Consider the following 15069-nt stretch of genomic DNA (forward strand, 5'->3'; position numbering starts at 1 on the left):
AGACAAAAGTAAATATAACATTGCCTGGAAAGTGAAAATGTCTATGAATAAGGTCGAATATTTTATAACATGAATAAAATGTGGGCAAGAACATAATGAAAGAGTGTATTAAAACATTTAATGAATTCTGTATTACTATTTAGAGCATTCAGATAGTCTTTCTATTGCCAACTCTGAATTTTTTAAAACAAAATATTTGAATATAGATAATTGATAAAAATATATAATGGGTTTTATAGTTTTTAGAAAACAAAATAAAAGTATTTTATGTGAGCAGTAGTTACTTAAAACATTTTTTTTTATAATGGTACACCTATAAACACAAGGATACATATCATCAAATGCAAGATTACAAGGTGCATAGACACAGTGCCACATTTCATTTGGCTAACCAACAGCTATTATTTGCTATGGTTAAAATCTAGATTCACAAAAGTAGGCTTGGACAGTCAAATCCATAAACAAATCTTATACAATATTGTGGAATACAAAATTACTGTTTATTCAACCAGATGATAATTTTTTTAAATTAGATTGAAATAATTTTACAATATTACATTAAAAAGTGATTGAGCTCTGTGATGTTTTATGGAAAAAAATCTAAATAATGTTTAATATGAAAAAATATATTGGTTTGTAATGGTGACACCATATGGACCATCACAGGTTTAGGTATATCTTAAAAGATGTTGACCATAGGAACGTACTTGATACACCTGCTATTGATATTCCCAGGGTCTATGTGAATATAATTTTTCACATTTAATGTAATGATTTGAGGTTTGTAAGGCCCTTATTCAATAGAATAACAATAAATAAATCAAATATAACTCTTTTCATATTTCATCAAATTTTCAGTAATTGCTGGGAATAGAAAATGCTTTGTTCTGAAGTGGCTAATCAAGTTTTTTTTTAGGACGGTGTGATTTGCTACAAAAATACACTGTACACTTTGTTGTTGTGTTATAAGAGTGACAGCTAAATTTCACTTTTTGATTAGTCTATCAACTCAAAATAGGGATTAGTATGCTCAGATAGCTGTTTTGTTGGAAAATAAATCTGAAACATACAAGATTTTAGAGCATTAATTGTTTATAACAAAATCATTTTCTGCCTTAAAAAAACTAAAATTATAGAAGTACAGTTATTTGGTAAGTAACAGTTGTTTAGACATAGGAAAAAAGTTTGGACAGTTTACATTCACCACTTTTTTTTTCAATTATTTGTACACCTACAAATATGATGAGGAATCAAAGCAATAATTTTGTTATTAGTGTATGTCTGTTTCTTTTTTGGATATAACCATTTTGTTGCTTGGTTTCTAGTGTAAGCTCACCAGACAGATTTGTTAGGAGTAATTATAGTCAAGCAGAGAAGCCCAAAATAAATTATGACACTGCCTGAAAACATAGAAATGGATATTCTCTCATTTCTTTGTGAAATAAAAGAAATATTGTTATTCTGAGTAATTTTAGGAACCTTTCTATAATTAAACTTGCCAAAACACTAAGGATCAAGGGGTATACTTTGGTAGGGAGGGGTGATGTGTGCATGTGAAATTAAGCCCATCAAATAGTAGCGAATTTATAGTTACAGATGTTGGTTTCTAATCATTGATCAGTGAAATAGAAAGCTGTGTAACTAGTATAGTATTGTGAAACATTGAATTATATTTATTGATGAAAAGTCTTAAAATAATAGATAGTAATGAACATATTTAATTTTTTGTTTAATTATATAGAGATGTTTCTGAAAGGTTTCTTTCATATTAAAGTATAATTTTACAGTCATGGGTTGGTGTACGTTTTACACATTTCCAAACTATTGTTGTTCATGCTATAGTCTACCAAAAACTTGTATATGATTACAATAAATATATGTATTTTAATTCTTCTTTAAAAAAATGTATGGACCTGTAGAAAACTTCTAAAGATTAGTTCAGTTCACAAGAAAGAGTTGTATTTAGTTGTTAAAAACTCAAGAGTTAGTGAAAATTGATTAATTCAAAATGATTTCTTTATTTCTTTCTCTTAATAGGTCGAGATTTAATTGGTGTGCAAAACCTGATCAAGAAGCACCAAGCAGTATTGGCCGAGATTAACAATCATGAACATCGAATTGATAATGTATGTCAAATTGGACAGGATATGATCGATGAAGGTATTCAGTACATTAAAGTTTTGGATACTGTTACATTTGTAACTACATTACAATAATAGGAACATTGATTTTGTACATCATGTCTTATTTAACCTGTTTTCAGGAATGTCCTTGTTGACTTAAGTAAATGAGAGAAAAAAGTTGTGCTTATTCTTTAACTTAAGTAATATATTCTTACATTAATGCTATTTTATTGCTTCTTCACTTTTTATGATAATGATTACTGTGGTATATGTTAAAATAATGGTTAAACAAGTATGAAAAATACTTATTTCAGGCCACTTTGCATCTGGTGATATTCGAAAGAGGTTGGATCTAGTTAAAGAGAAGTGGTTGCAATTGAAGGTTAGTTTTACTGTTTAAATATGTAGATTACTTGTCTTCCAGTAAATATTTTACTGTCATTCATTATCTGTTGTAAAGATATTTCTATTGCTAGAAAGCATTAGATGCTATCAGTTTGCAAGATTGAGATGAATGGCAAAGTGTCATTCAGTAATTTTCTCAAGACGAAATATAGTTTAACTGAAAAAGAAAAATTTTTTTTAATAAACTTTACTTACAACCTTGTAAAAATAAGGTTTGTGATCTCTTTTAAGGTCTATATTCATATATATATATTTTCATCTACTAAAAAAAACAAACAAAAATTAGCATATTTTATGGAAATTGGTTATATTGATAACAAATGTTCATTTGTTTTTGTTTTTATGGGTGAGTTGTATATGCTTGTTTTTGAAGCTTCTGTATCATTTGCAAAGTATTTTGAAATCATTATCACTGAAAAATTAAATATGATTTATGTTAGCAGTAGTTTGAAAACAAGGAGAGAAAAATAGCTTTTTAATCAAAGGATCTAATTGACTCCTGACTTTAGGATAAAGCTCACCAGCGTAAGGAGGACCTTGTCGACTCTCTTCAGGCCCATCAGTACTTTGCTGATGCGAATGAAGCAGAGTCATGGATGAAAGAAAAAGAACCCATTGTTGGGAGTCAGGATTATGGAAAGGATGAAGACTCTGCTGAGGTATGTAGACATAATTACGGATATGTTACTTCTAAAGATCTGAACAACTAACATTTTTAAAACTTTAGTTGAAAGCTCTGCAAAGGTAAAATTATGTACTAAATAAGATTCAATTTGTGAAATGAAAGAAATCCTATTTATAATTTGCACTTTCAGTGACCTTAAGTAGCATTAGCTGTGAAAGGGTTGCACTTTATAATTGGTGTACACTTAAATACACTGTTTTATTTATAGTGTTAAAAACTAGTTTATCTGTTATAATTTTTCATCTTAAATGTATTCATATTTGTGAGTTATTTAAATAGGAGGTTAATGTGGTCTAATTTTTTCATGACCATTGTTTATACATAAGGTCTCTTCAAGTCCAAAATTGCACATTTAAATCCTAAATTCAATAAAAAAAAATTCTAATCTATTTCAGTAAATTTATACCAGAAACTAGTTTAAAAATGTCAGTATTACACAATAGTTATCTAGTTAGTGTTAGAAATAACGGTCACTATGTAAACTTAGTTTTGTAGGGTTTTTAGGCAGTATGTTCGATCAGTGGACTGAGTTTACTATGGACTTCTTCAAGCATTTATTATTTTGAGACAAATCATTCATCAGCATGGAGCTGTAAATGTCATTTTGAAATAAGAAACAAACAAAAGTCCATAGTAAACTCAATCCATATACTATGTAATTCCTTTGTTTTTTCTTATGGCCACTGTGACTCATATTAGTGTCTACCAATAAACTGTCTAGAATTACAAAGAAAGTGATGTATACTTCAAGCTTCTATATACAAGCTGAACTATGATTTTATTGATTCAATTAGCATGTATATATAGTCATGGAATTTTTTAAACAGGTTTTTCAGTACTGGAATTCCTTTAATATCAATTTGTTTCAGGAGATAATGGAAAAGTCCTTGAATGTAACCCCATTACACCCACATCCACATTTTTAGTGATGACAAGCCATTGTGATTATCCAAGTTTTGTGAAAAACTATCCCAAGAAATTGAAAATACACTGACATGGCAACATTGATCAATAACAGGCTTAGAACTATGTACCTCTGTCTGCAAGCAAACAGGTTTCATGCCTATTGCTGGAATGATATTAATGTAAAATAAGCTCAAAACTTGTTTGGGAGAAATATAAAATTGTAAATAGGGTAAAGAACATATTCAGCATAAACACTTTAAAAAGAATTAATATTTTTAGCCTAAGTTCTTAATCAGTTAATGCCTCAAACTTGTTAATAAAAAGAAAGAGGGAGAAATGTAAATCCAGTGGTAACAAAGAATGAGTGACATAAACCTATTAACCCTTTTGCAATTTATTTACCACTCTTCTGAGAAATTTAGAATTTAACATAAATTACTGGTTATAACATAGTTATTGCTCAGGCAAAACATCATTTTTTTAGCCTATAATCTTATTTGGTTTTGGAGCCATAAACTAAAAGGAGACCTCCCCTTTCATGTTCACCTGTCACATCCTCTCTTTCACAAATTGCCAGTAGTTCTCTTTGATGTTTAATATTATCATTTATTATTAATAGAAAGCCAAAGTTTCAATTTATCAAATAACGTATTATATTATGTTGTTTTCTGTACAGATGATTGTCAATTTCACTTCCAGTTCAAGCTTGATTCTCATGGGAGAAATATCAATGAGCTTAGCTGAATTTCTAATGAATCTTGTTGCATAGATAAAGCCAGAATAATTGTGATAGTTATGGGACATGTTTTGATTTTTGCATGATATTGTGTGTTCTGTGGAGCATTATTTGATTAAATAAAAAATTATTTATTGCAATAGTGCCATTAGTATAAAAAAAAGTAGGGTTAAGTGTCATCGACAGCAACAAAAAGATCGCCAAGGTAAGTACTTTATTTCTTGTTTTTTGTGTATTCTTTATTTATTATTATAAAAGTAACTTAAATGAAATAATTATAACATTTTTAGGTTAGATGAGGTTATATTAGGTAAAATTAAGAATAATAATAATAAAAAATTCACGGCATATGCTCACGAGCATCTGGCAAATAGCTCATGTGTTATGTAATTTGATAGAGTAACGTGAGTTGCACATTCACAAGTAATATGACGTGAATATTAGTTTAGACATGATTCAAAGGGCAATAAAACAGTGAACTTAAATTATAAACAGATGTGTACTGTTATGATATTTAAGCAATTAAGAATTAACAAATCAAGTTACATGTTACAATTTGAAGTCATTCTAGAAAGAAAAAAGGGTAATTTAGATTTTTTTTAAGTTTACTGAAAGCTTGCTAAATTTCATAAAGATACAATAAGTACTTTCAAGAGTTATAGTAATCGATGTCTCCAACCATTATTAGAGTTATAGTATGTATACCACCATGGTTCTGTAAAATACAGGTGTCCGTCCTAATAAGGTTAACCACCATGCAAATAGTTGCCATTATAAACAGCCCATCAGCTTATACCTGACTAGGTTACCTGTTATTTATACAGTGGTCAGTCTTGTGAGTTATCCTTGTTTTATGTAGCTTTAATAGCATTTTGTACAAAATGTAATAAAACATCAGCTACATAAGTTGTAGAGTTCACCTTCTGTTAGAACTAGTAAATTAGGTCCTGGGAAAAGGTCCTAGAATTTATTTTCTTGTTAGTCTTTCGTGAACCATGAATAGCTATGTTCTCTGGCTAAAATAGTATTGGAAAATGCTATGTTTCAGAATAATTTAAACAACTTGCCAATCATTCTTGTTCATACATTTACAAGTTTATAAATAGTAGTCTGGTAACCTATGTTTGAAGATTGTGATTATGTTTTTAAACAGTAGTTAACTATGTAATAAAGGACTGGCATTCTTTTAGTTCATGAATATGATTTTCATGTTGCTGGTACTGTATTTGTGTTATATTATTTTTGTCTGAAAGCTACATAAATAGTTTTCTAGAAGAATTCAGATAAGGATATTTAAAGTTGTAAGCCTAAAGGGTTGCATGATTGTGTTCAGTTGTTACTTGTTATTGATCATGTGGAAGTTTTTTTGTTTTTATCAGGGTAATGTGTTTGCTTCAGACAGCAAAAAAACATCCTGTAAAAAGTAGAAAAGACAAATATGTAGCAAATGAAAAAACTAATTAAAATTTATTGGATATAGAAAATGGAACTTTCTGATCAATAATAATAAAGATTCTTGCTCTTCTCACTGTTCCATTGTTTTTGTTTTCTTTCTAATGTATATGATTGTATTAAACCATTAGTTTTGTATGGTGTTATTTGAATAAAAATACAGATAATCTGTAAATGAAAGAGTAATGAATATAAATTTTTTGTTTGAATGCATGGATAAGTGTTACTGCAGTTTTAAGAATGATGATTGTATTTTTAGGCATTGCTGAAGAAACATGATGCACTTATGGCTGATCTTGAAGCTTTTGGTAATACCATCTTATCCCTGAAGGAACAGGCACAATCATGTCGGGTAAGTGTTTGAACTTGTGTAGATGGGAATTGCACAATAACAGATCTTTGTTCTTATTCATGTAACAGAATTAATTATATTTTCTGTTCTGTCATTGTGTAACATAATTAAAATAAAAAAAACTTGGAATATGTACCATGATGTTTTCTTCGTATTTCCTATCAAATAATTATGTTGTGTGTTTGTCTTTTCTAGTTTTCGTTAAGATGTATATTTGTATCAAAGTAAAAAGGTTAATTTTAAAAGTACAAGAAAGACATATGTTAGATATCTGGGTTGATATCGGTGCCAGATTAAAAGCATAGTGGCTCTTGAGCAAATTCAGTTTTGTGGGCCTTCTTTATCTCCACAGTCCCTCATTTTCTTTTGAATTGAAATGTTATCCATCAAAAACAACCTTTTTGCAAAATATGATGCTTTTCAAATTTTTGTTTTTCCAGCTTTAAAAAATATCTGAGAAAGCTATTAAACAAAAGTGTAGTGACTGTGAGTTCCTTGTTACCATGGCCTTACAGACAATGGTGGATTAAGACACTTTGGTGCTCCAGGACAGAGAATAATATTGGACCCCTTCATGCATATTATTTTTGTTGTACAAGACAAGCATTACTTCATGGTTAAATATACACCTTGGTCTACAGATGTGTGTATATTTATAATTAAATTTTTTTATTTTAATTTTTTTTTCAACAACAACACTACATACAGTAACCTAGCCTAAAAGTTGTTTGTGCCCCTGGGTAGCAATCCCTTCTGCTCTCTTGTTAATCTGCCACTGCTTATAGGTAACTACCCACTTTGCCTTTTGGTTAATTTGTGATTTCAGTTTACTAAGTTTTTATATGTTGGAAATATGTTATTGCAATTCCATTGTGTAATATATGTGTTTTAAGTCTTGTATGACCTAAAACAACGAACGTTTTATGCCATTTATAACCTCTGGCTCAGTAGCTATGTTTGAGTTGTAAATAGACAAAATACAAGTTTTGCACATTTTCTCAATATTAAATCAAACAACTTATAGTTTTTGTAAATTATAAATTTAATTCTTTGAACTCAAAAGACACTGGATTTATTACTTCATTATCAGTTATTAACAAAGGATAACTTTATTCTGAAGCAACAAGAGACTCCAGTTGTTGATCAGGCTGGCAAGGAGTTTGTAATGGCTCTCTATGATTACACAGAAAAGAGTCCTCGTGAAGTTTCCATGAAGAAAGGAGATGTCTTGACCCTGCTCAACAGCAACAACAAGGTTAGTGACACTGTATTACTGATGTATGCTTTTTTTAAATCAAATGTAAAGTAACCATGGTACATATTCAAATTGTAAGATTTGTTTCATGACATAGTTGTGAAGTAGTTTACACACAAAACTTCATAAAAATTTATGTTCATTAAGCTGTAATGTCTGTTAAAATTGCAAAATTGGAAGGGGGAATAATATGTTTGACAGAAATTTGGGCTTTATAGAATAATATGATGGTCTTCAAATTATACAAGCTCATTAGTTTTATTAAAACCTTTGGAAAGTCAGACTTCTCAATTCTTTATTAGTTAACTTTTTCAACTTAACATCTGACCATCAGAATCATTGCATTGCTCATAAAACCCCCATATCGATAGGCAATTTTTTCAAATGCATGCACTTTTATTTTTACAGAATTTTTTTAAAGTCATATTAATTATCAAGGATTTAATGTTAATATTATTCCAGATTAAGTAAATTATGTGAAATTTTCAGTGTTTCTACAATCAGAGTTATGATTTGAGTTTATTTAATTTATGAAATTTGGACTGAAATATATTTGTATCTATTATAGGACTGGTGGAAAGTAGAAGTTAACGACCGCCAAGGATTTGTCCCAGCTGCTTATGTCAAAAAAATGGAAGCTGGTTTGTCGGCTAGCCAACAGCACTTGGCAGATGGCAATAGTATTGCTGCTCGGCAGTCTCAAATTGAGGCTCAGTATGAAAATCTGCTGTCACTAGGTCGTGAACGTCGTCAAAAATTGGAAGAAACTTGTAAGGCTTACCAACTGGTGAGAGAAGCTGCAGATTTAGGACAGTGGATTAAGGATAAGGTATGCAGACATTTCTGAAGTTCTCTTGAAACATTGCTACATTATGTCTTGGTTGTTCTTGTTCATTTTTTCTGGATACATCATACTGTATTACACTACTTTTGTATACCTGTGACTTGAAAGATAAAAATAAAAGTTATTTATAAAATTGTTTTTGCTGTGTGAGTTAGCTGGAACATATTTGAATGCTGTATGAAATCTATCAGCTTTAAAATTAATTCATGAACTGGAAGAAATGCATTTATTTCTTAATTATGATTTTTGATAATCAAGATTTTGTAAGTATTTGTAGTACTGTAGTATTGGCATTAGTAGTACTTTAATGAAGTTCACCAATAGGACATTAACATTAGTAATTTATGTTTTAAGAAGTGGAGTGCATGAAGTAAGCTGGAATTATTTTATATTTCATGTTTTTTGTTTCTTTTTAATATAGGAAATACATACATGAATTGTTTAACATTTTTTGATGCTATTTTTGTGAGGGAATTATTGCCAAAAAGATTTTTTTGATATATTTGCATTTTTAGTTTTAAACTTTGAAGCTAACATTTTGTAAAACTCTTGGTAGGAACAAGTAGCTACAGTCCAAGAAGTTGGAGAAGATCTTGAACAGGTGGAAGTTCTTCAAAAGAAGTTTGATGATTTTCAGTCCGATCTGAAAGCAAATGAAGTTCGTCTAGCAGAGATGAATGAAGTAGCTACTCAATTGATGAGTGTAGGGCAGACAGAAGTTGCTCTTAAAATACAGACCCAAGTGGATGTGAGCATTTTTTGTCTTTTTTAAGATCTATGATCTGCTATCAGTTTCTTATAAGAAATCACCAAGATTGTTTAGAAGGACACAAAGCTAAAATTTCTTAAGGCTGATAAAGCTGCATTTATACAGTTTTTTTTTAAATATCCAAACTTAATTATAAGTTTGTTTGAGAATGGTTTGGTTAATATTGAAGTGTTGGATATAATTTTTAATGAACTAAAATTTAATTCTAATTGTTCAGTGTATTACTTTTAATACTAAATTGTATGTCAGTTGAATGGTGTTTAATAGTGAAGTTGTTAATTGCTTCATGTATATTACAGGACTTGAACCAGAAGTGGCAAAACCTTCAGCATGTGACATCTGAGAGATCCACTCAGCTTGGATCAGCTCATGAAGTTCAGAGGTTTCATCGTGATGTGGATGAGACCAAAGACTGGATTCAGGAAAAAGATGAAGCCCTTAATACTGATGATTATGGCCATGACTTGCGCAGTGTTCAGACTTTGCAGAGGAAGCATGAAGGGTTGGAACGTGACTTAGCAGCACTGGGAGATAGGGTAAACTATCTCAGTTATAACTTGAAGTATAGGCTTGCTTGAAATATTACAGGACACCTTCTACGTATTAACACAACGTATACGGACTCTGTCATTTTGACTGACCGTTTAACCACCTTGTAGCCATGAAACCATGCATATAACTGTCTTCACAATATTTGGCAACCTTGTAGTAAACATTATTACTCTGTTATATACAAAAATCAGATTTTTTTTTTTTAAATAAAGATTTGTCTGTGAATTTATGAAGTCATTCTGAGTGAAAGATGATTTTTATACTAATAATAAAAATAATTCTTTTCATCTTAGTTTTCATATTTCATTTAAGGTAAAATTATATTTTATTTCCATAACACTACTACAAAAAAATTAAGAATATTAATTAATTAATTTTTTCCTTGAATGACACAGACATTATTTATCTGAAGAGCTCTAGGCCTATTAACTTTGCACAGTTGCTTTCATTTAAATTTATTATTTTATTGCTCTTTGAACCATCTCAAACTAAAGTACAAAGCAATATATTAGACTTGTACACTAGCTAACTTGTACAGCTTGTTGCTGTATATGTTGTACCTCCCTGTTGTTTCAGTAGCAAGTCTGAGGGTTTATAATGTTAAGATTTGGGTTACCAATGGTGGGCAGAGTACAGATAGCCCATCATGTAGCTTTGTGCTTAGCAACAGACAAACAAGTTGATATGCCGTAAAGATTGTTAATTTATATGAAAGTGAAATTTAAGCTTAACAACCGTATTAAATATTTTAATTTTTACTATACCTGAATTTATACTTGCATTTCAAACAACTGTTAAGTGTTTTTTTGGCATTAAATTGATTTTTACTATGATTTTAACTTCACTAATGCTATGAAAGACATTTCATCTTGTGAAATAAATTTTAATTAAAAAACTTTTTGTGAATTTAACACAGATTAAACAACTAGACGAAACAGCTAGCCGTCTTATGCAGACCCATCCAGAATCTGCAGATACTATTTATGCTAAGCAAAAGGAGATAAATGAAGAATGGACTCAACTTACTGCTAAAGCAAATGCACGTAAAGAAAAGCTGTTGGACTCTTATGATTTACAGAGATTCTTGGCAGATTACAGGTGAGTACAGGGAACTGTCCTTCCTCCTAAAGTTGATCTGTTTGTATGCAATTCATTGTACATAAATTTGCAACTGTATAAACTTAGCACTAAAAAGAATTGGTTAAACCAGTTTTCAAGTTTGGAAAGTAATTCAGAAATAACCAAATCTGTTTAAATAATAGAAGCATTTAACACAGAAGATTTTTAAAAGTGCTTCATTTATATGCAGATTTATACATGTAAATGTAATTATTCGTAGGGACCTTATGTCTTGGATAACAAGCATGATGAGTCTTGTGTCTTCAGATGAGCTGGCTACTGATGTTACTGGAGCAGAGGCATTGTTAGAACGCCACCAGGTAGGTCACTTTTAAGATGTAAGCGAGCATTGCTGCCTTTTGTGTTAGTTGAATGTTTGTCATGTTGATCTTTTTTGAAATTAAAACAAACTTTTTTTATGCCACTGTAGAGTTAATCTTGGATTTTATGAAGATATCAGTAAATTAAACAGCATGACAGTTTCTTTGTTCTCTGAAATGATCTTCGTGTATAGAATATAATTTATGATATTGTGTATATTTTATTTTTTTCTTAACCTTAGGTTTCAAAACTATAAGGTACTACAAACTTTGATTTGAAAAACATAAATGCCTGTTACATGTTCCATAACCTTCCTCAAAGCAGTGAATACACAAAATGAGGATTACAATGATCTTTACAGCTCTTTGTTTACAACTTTACACTAGTCTCTTTGCTGTCCCCATTAACTTGCATCATATTCGTGGTATTGCAGTATTTACAGATTTTTATTTCCCTAGCTTTCAGAGATGCAGTAGTTTGGGGAAAAGGTTATCCCATTCATAACTTGAAAAAGGAAACCACTCTTATGAGCAATACCATAAAAAAAATACACAATAATATTCCAATAGGATTTAAGATTAAAAATTGAAGACTGAAGGCAGTCTCTCTCTACAAATGTTCTCAGTCTTCTCTGTTTCTGAAAATCCATATATATATATATAGGTTTGTACGAGTTGAAAATAAAAAATATTTCAGAGAGAAATATCTTTCTAAAGGTTTTCAACTAGTTAATGGGTAAGAGATTGAAGGGGATATTGGTTGCAGATGTGTTTGTATTTCTATTATTTTGTGAAAGTTTGGGAACAATTTTAAATGGCTTGGAGATAATTATTTTACTTGGAATCAGCCTTTATTTTTTCATCAGCTGATTATCAAAATTGAGGGATAAAAAAGTCCATTCCTTATCTTTATAATCATCAATTTTAAAAACCACTGATATGCCAAAAACACTGCTTGTAGAAATAATAATTTAAAATGAGGCTTGCCCAGTGATAGGCATTCCATACTGGAACCAAGGATCTGTGGTTTGCATCTCACTGCCACACACACACAAAATAACACTTCAAGTTTTAGTAGCCATAAGTATGCTGCTAGAATACCTCAAGAATTGGCAGTGGATGGTGTTGACTACTGCCTTCCCTCTAGTCTATCAATTCAAAATTAGGAACAACTAGGGCAAAAATAGCATTTGTTTTGGTTCAAACTTTAGTCTCCTACATATCATAATTTTTATACAGTTTCTGGAAAGACACACTAGTGTTTCTAAGTTAGCTTAGTTTCTTTTAATACTTTTACTACTGTTTATGAAATGTTCAAATCCACATTTGTTTTGATGCCTTTTACGCTTTGAAAGATATACAGTTGGCAATAGAACACTTTACTTGACAATTTATAAATATCATAAAATCACAAGCAGTACTTGTCTACAACTACAAGCATTGTAGCCTAACAGGTAATGTTGGAGACAAGTGTTTTTGTCTTCCCGCTTAACATTGACCAACAGTATATTAGATGTCGGAGATGTATTAGTTTCACAAATCAGAGTAAGAAAAAACATCAAGATTAGATTGCTTCAATCTGAAAATGAAAAGAAAATAATGTATTAACTGTCATTTCCAGTTAACATCTGCAGTGTTGCCACCTTTGTCACGAATGTTGTTTTCATTTATGCAAGAAAAAACATTTCAGTTACTCTTATATAATTTCATACGTTTTTGGTTGCATTTTATGTATATTTTGCTTCATTACTGAATTAAGATAAAACTAGTTAAAGAACTTTACTACAAAATTTATATATTTAAAAAAATACAGTTCATGTTGAAATGTTAAGTTGTACATAATATTTTTACACTTTTCTAATAATGGCAATTATAGTTATACTGCATTTAAGTTGTATTATTGTGCACTATAATTATAATTGTTTTACTAAATTATGTGTAAGACATTAGGCTGTTTTTGATAAACACTTTTATATTGAGAAGAATATAATAGCATGTTGTAGCACGAAAACAAATAACCTGAGACAAAGCTCGCGGAGTTTAAATTTAAAGAATGCTTGGTGTTAAACTTGTTCCAGGTGAAAACATTCATTGAATAGACTTAATTTTTTTGACACCAAATTTTTGGATTTTCTTTGTAAGAAGTAGATTTGAGAAGTAACTGCTGTAATTTTGTATTGGATTGGAATTTCAAGAATTTACTTTTTATGTGGAAGATACTACAAAAATATCAAATTAATAAATATAATGTTTGTTGGTACTCTTGTTTATTTAAAAATGATAAAAGTTTTGACTATGTTTTTAAGTTATGAAATATTCAATTTTTGCAACATGCAGGAACACAGGACAGAAATAGATGCTCGTGCTGGAACCTTTCAAGCTTTTCAGGCTTTTGGTCAGCAGCTATTACACAGTGGTCATTATGCTAGTGTGGAAATACAGGAAAAGCTAGAAAAAATGCTTGAAGCTCACAAAGATTTGGAAGAGTAAGTCATCTGATTTCTTTGCTTCCTTGCCTTATTTAGGCCAAGCATGGCCCAGTGATTAGTGCTAAACTGTGGAGCTGGGTTTTTGTTTTTGAATACTGTCTCAACCAAAAAAGAAAAAACTGTGCTCTGCACTTTGATCTTGTAGGATCATTGTAAGAATGATGTGCAAATCCTGTTACTCAATCTGACAAGAGTAGCCCTAGAGTTGGTGGTAGATGCTGTTTACTAGCTGCCTTCTTTCTAGTCTATGACCTCAGAATTAGGGATGGCTGGCAAAGCTAGTCATCATGTAGTTTTAATTGAAATCCAAAAAACAAACCTTACCTTATGAGTTAGTCTTAAGATTTTATGAAGCCAAAGAAGGATAAAGCCAAAGCATTAATGACAATATAGTTTTTATGAAATTGGAATTAGTCACGTTTCTTATAGAAACAGAAAATTTGATTAAATTGAATTAAATAACATGTAATAAAAAGTTAGCAAACAATTATTTATAAGCATAATGAAGTGATTTTTGGGGGGAACATGCATGTTTTGACAGAACATTGGTCTGTTTTCTTTATTTGGACATTAGAATTGCATGAAATAATATCAAGTTATACACATTCTAACATACAAAGATGTATACAAATGTTGACACTTGATAAAAGGAGCTGGTTCTACCCGAGGCCATCTGGTTTATACACCAATTCTGTCAGAGTTATTGCAACAGAAGCATCAACTTCCTCAACTGCTGATTCCTCTGATAGACTGTTTCCTTCAACAGAAGAGAAAGATATATTAAGGAGAAACTGTATCTCTTCCACATTGAGAACTTTTTATTTATTCAATTCCTTGACTTTAATTTGTAGTTCTCATTTAGTTTCTAGAAGAAAAAAAAACATTACATGTATATTACACATATTCCCTGTTGTGTAACATTATTCTGTGTATTAGTTTTTTACATGTATATACAGCTACACTTGATTTTGGTTAATAACTATATACTGAAACTATTGAACAAAGATTGCACCTGTATTATAAACAATAATTACTTACTTCTAAGTTAAAGTCAGTAACAAG

At 30.3% G+C, this 15069-nt stretch overlaps 1 protein-coding gene across 2 annotated transcripts in view; it reads left to right on the forward strand.

Annotated features, from left to right (window-relative positions):
• LOC106460552 (spectrin alpha chain-like) overlaps window positions 1–15069 on the forward strand; it is a 78484-nt gene that overhangs the window by 45598 nt on the left and 17817 nt on the right. For both annotated transcript variants that reach the window (XM_013920267.2, XM_013920268.2), the window contains exons 20-30: window positions 2038–2160; window positions 2438–2505; window positions 3038–3187; window positions 6567–6659; window positions 7780–7914; window positions 8483–8743; window positions 9315–9506; window positions 9827–10063; window positions 10996–11177; window positions 11419–11518; window positions 13856–14004. In XM_013920267.2, coding sequence (XP_013775721.1) covers window positions 2038–2160; window positions 2438–2505; window positions 3038–3187; window positions 6567–6659; window positions 7780–7914; window positions 8483–8743; window positions 9315–9506; window positions 9827–10063; window positions 10996–11177; window positions 11419–11518; window positions 13856–14004 — 1690 coding nt within the window. The remainder of the gene's footprint in view (window positions 1–2037; window positions 2161–2437; window positions 2506–3037; window positions 3188–6566; window positions 6660–7779; window positions 7915–8482; window positions 8744–9314; window positions 9507–9826; window positions 10064–10995; window positions 11178–11418; window positions 11519–13855; window positions 14005–15069) is intronic.

The sequence above is a fragment of the Limulus polyphemus genome, unplaced genomic scaffold (genome assembly GCF_000517525.1).
Source record: "Limulus polyphemus unplaced genomic scaffold, Limulus_polyphemus-2.1.2 Scaffold793, whole genome shotgun sequence".
In the NCBI taxonomy this organism is placed as follows: Eukaryota; Metazoa; Arthropoda; class Merostomata; order Xiphosura; family Limulidae; genus Limulus; species Limulus polyphemus.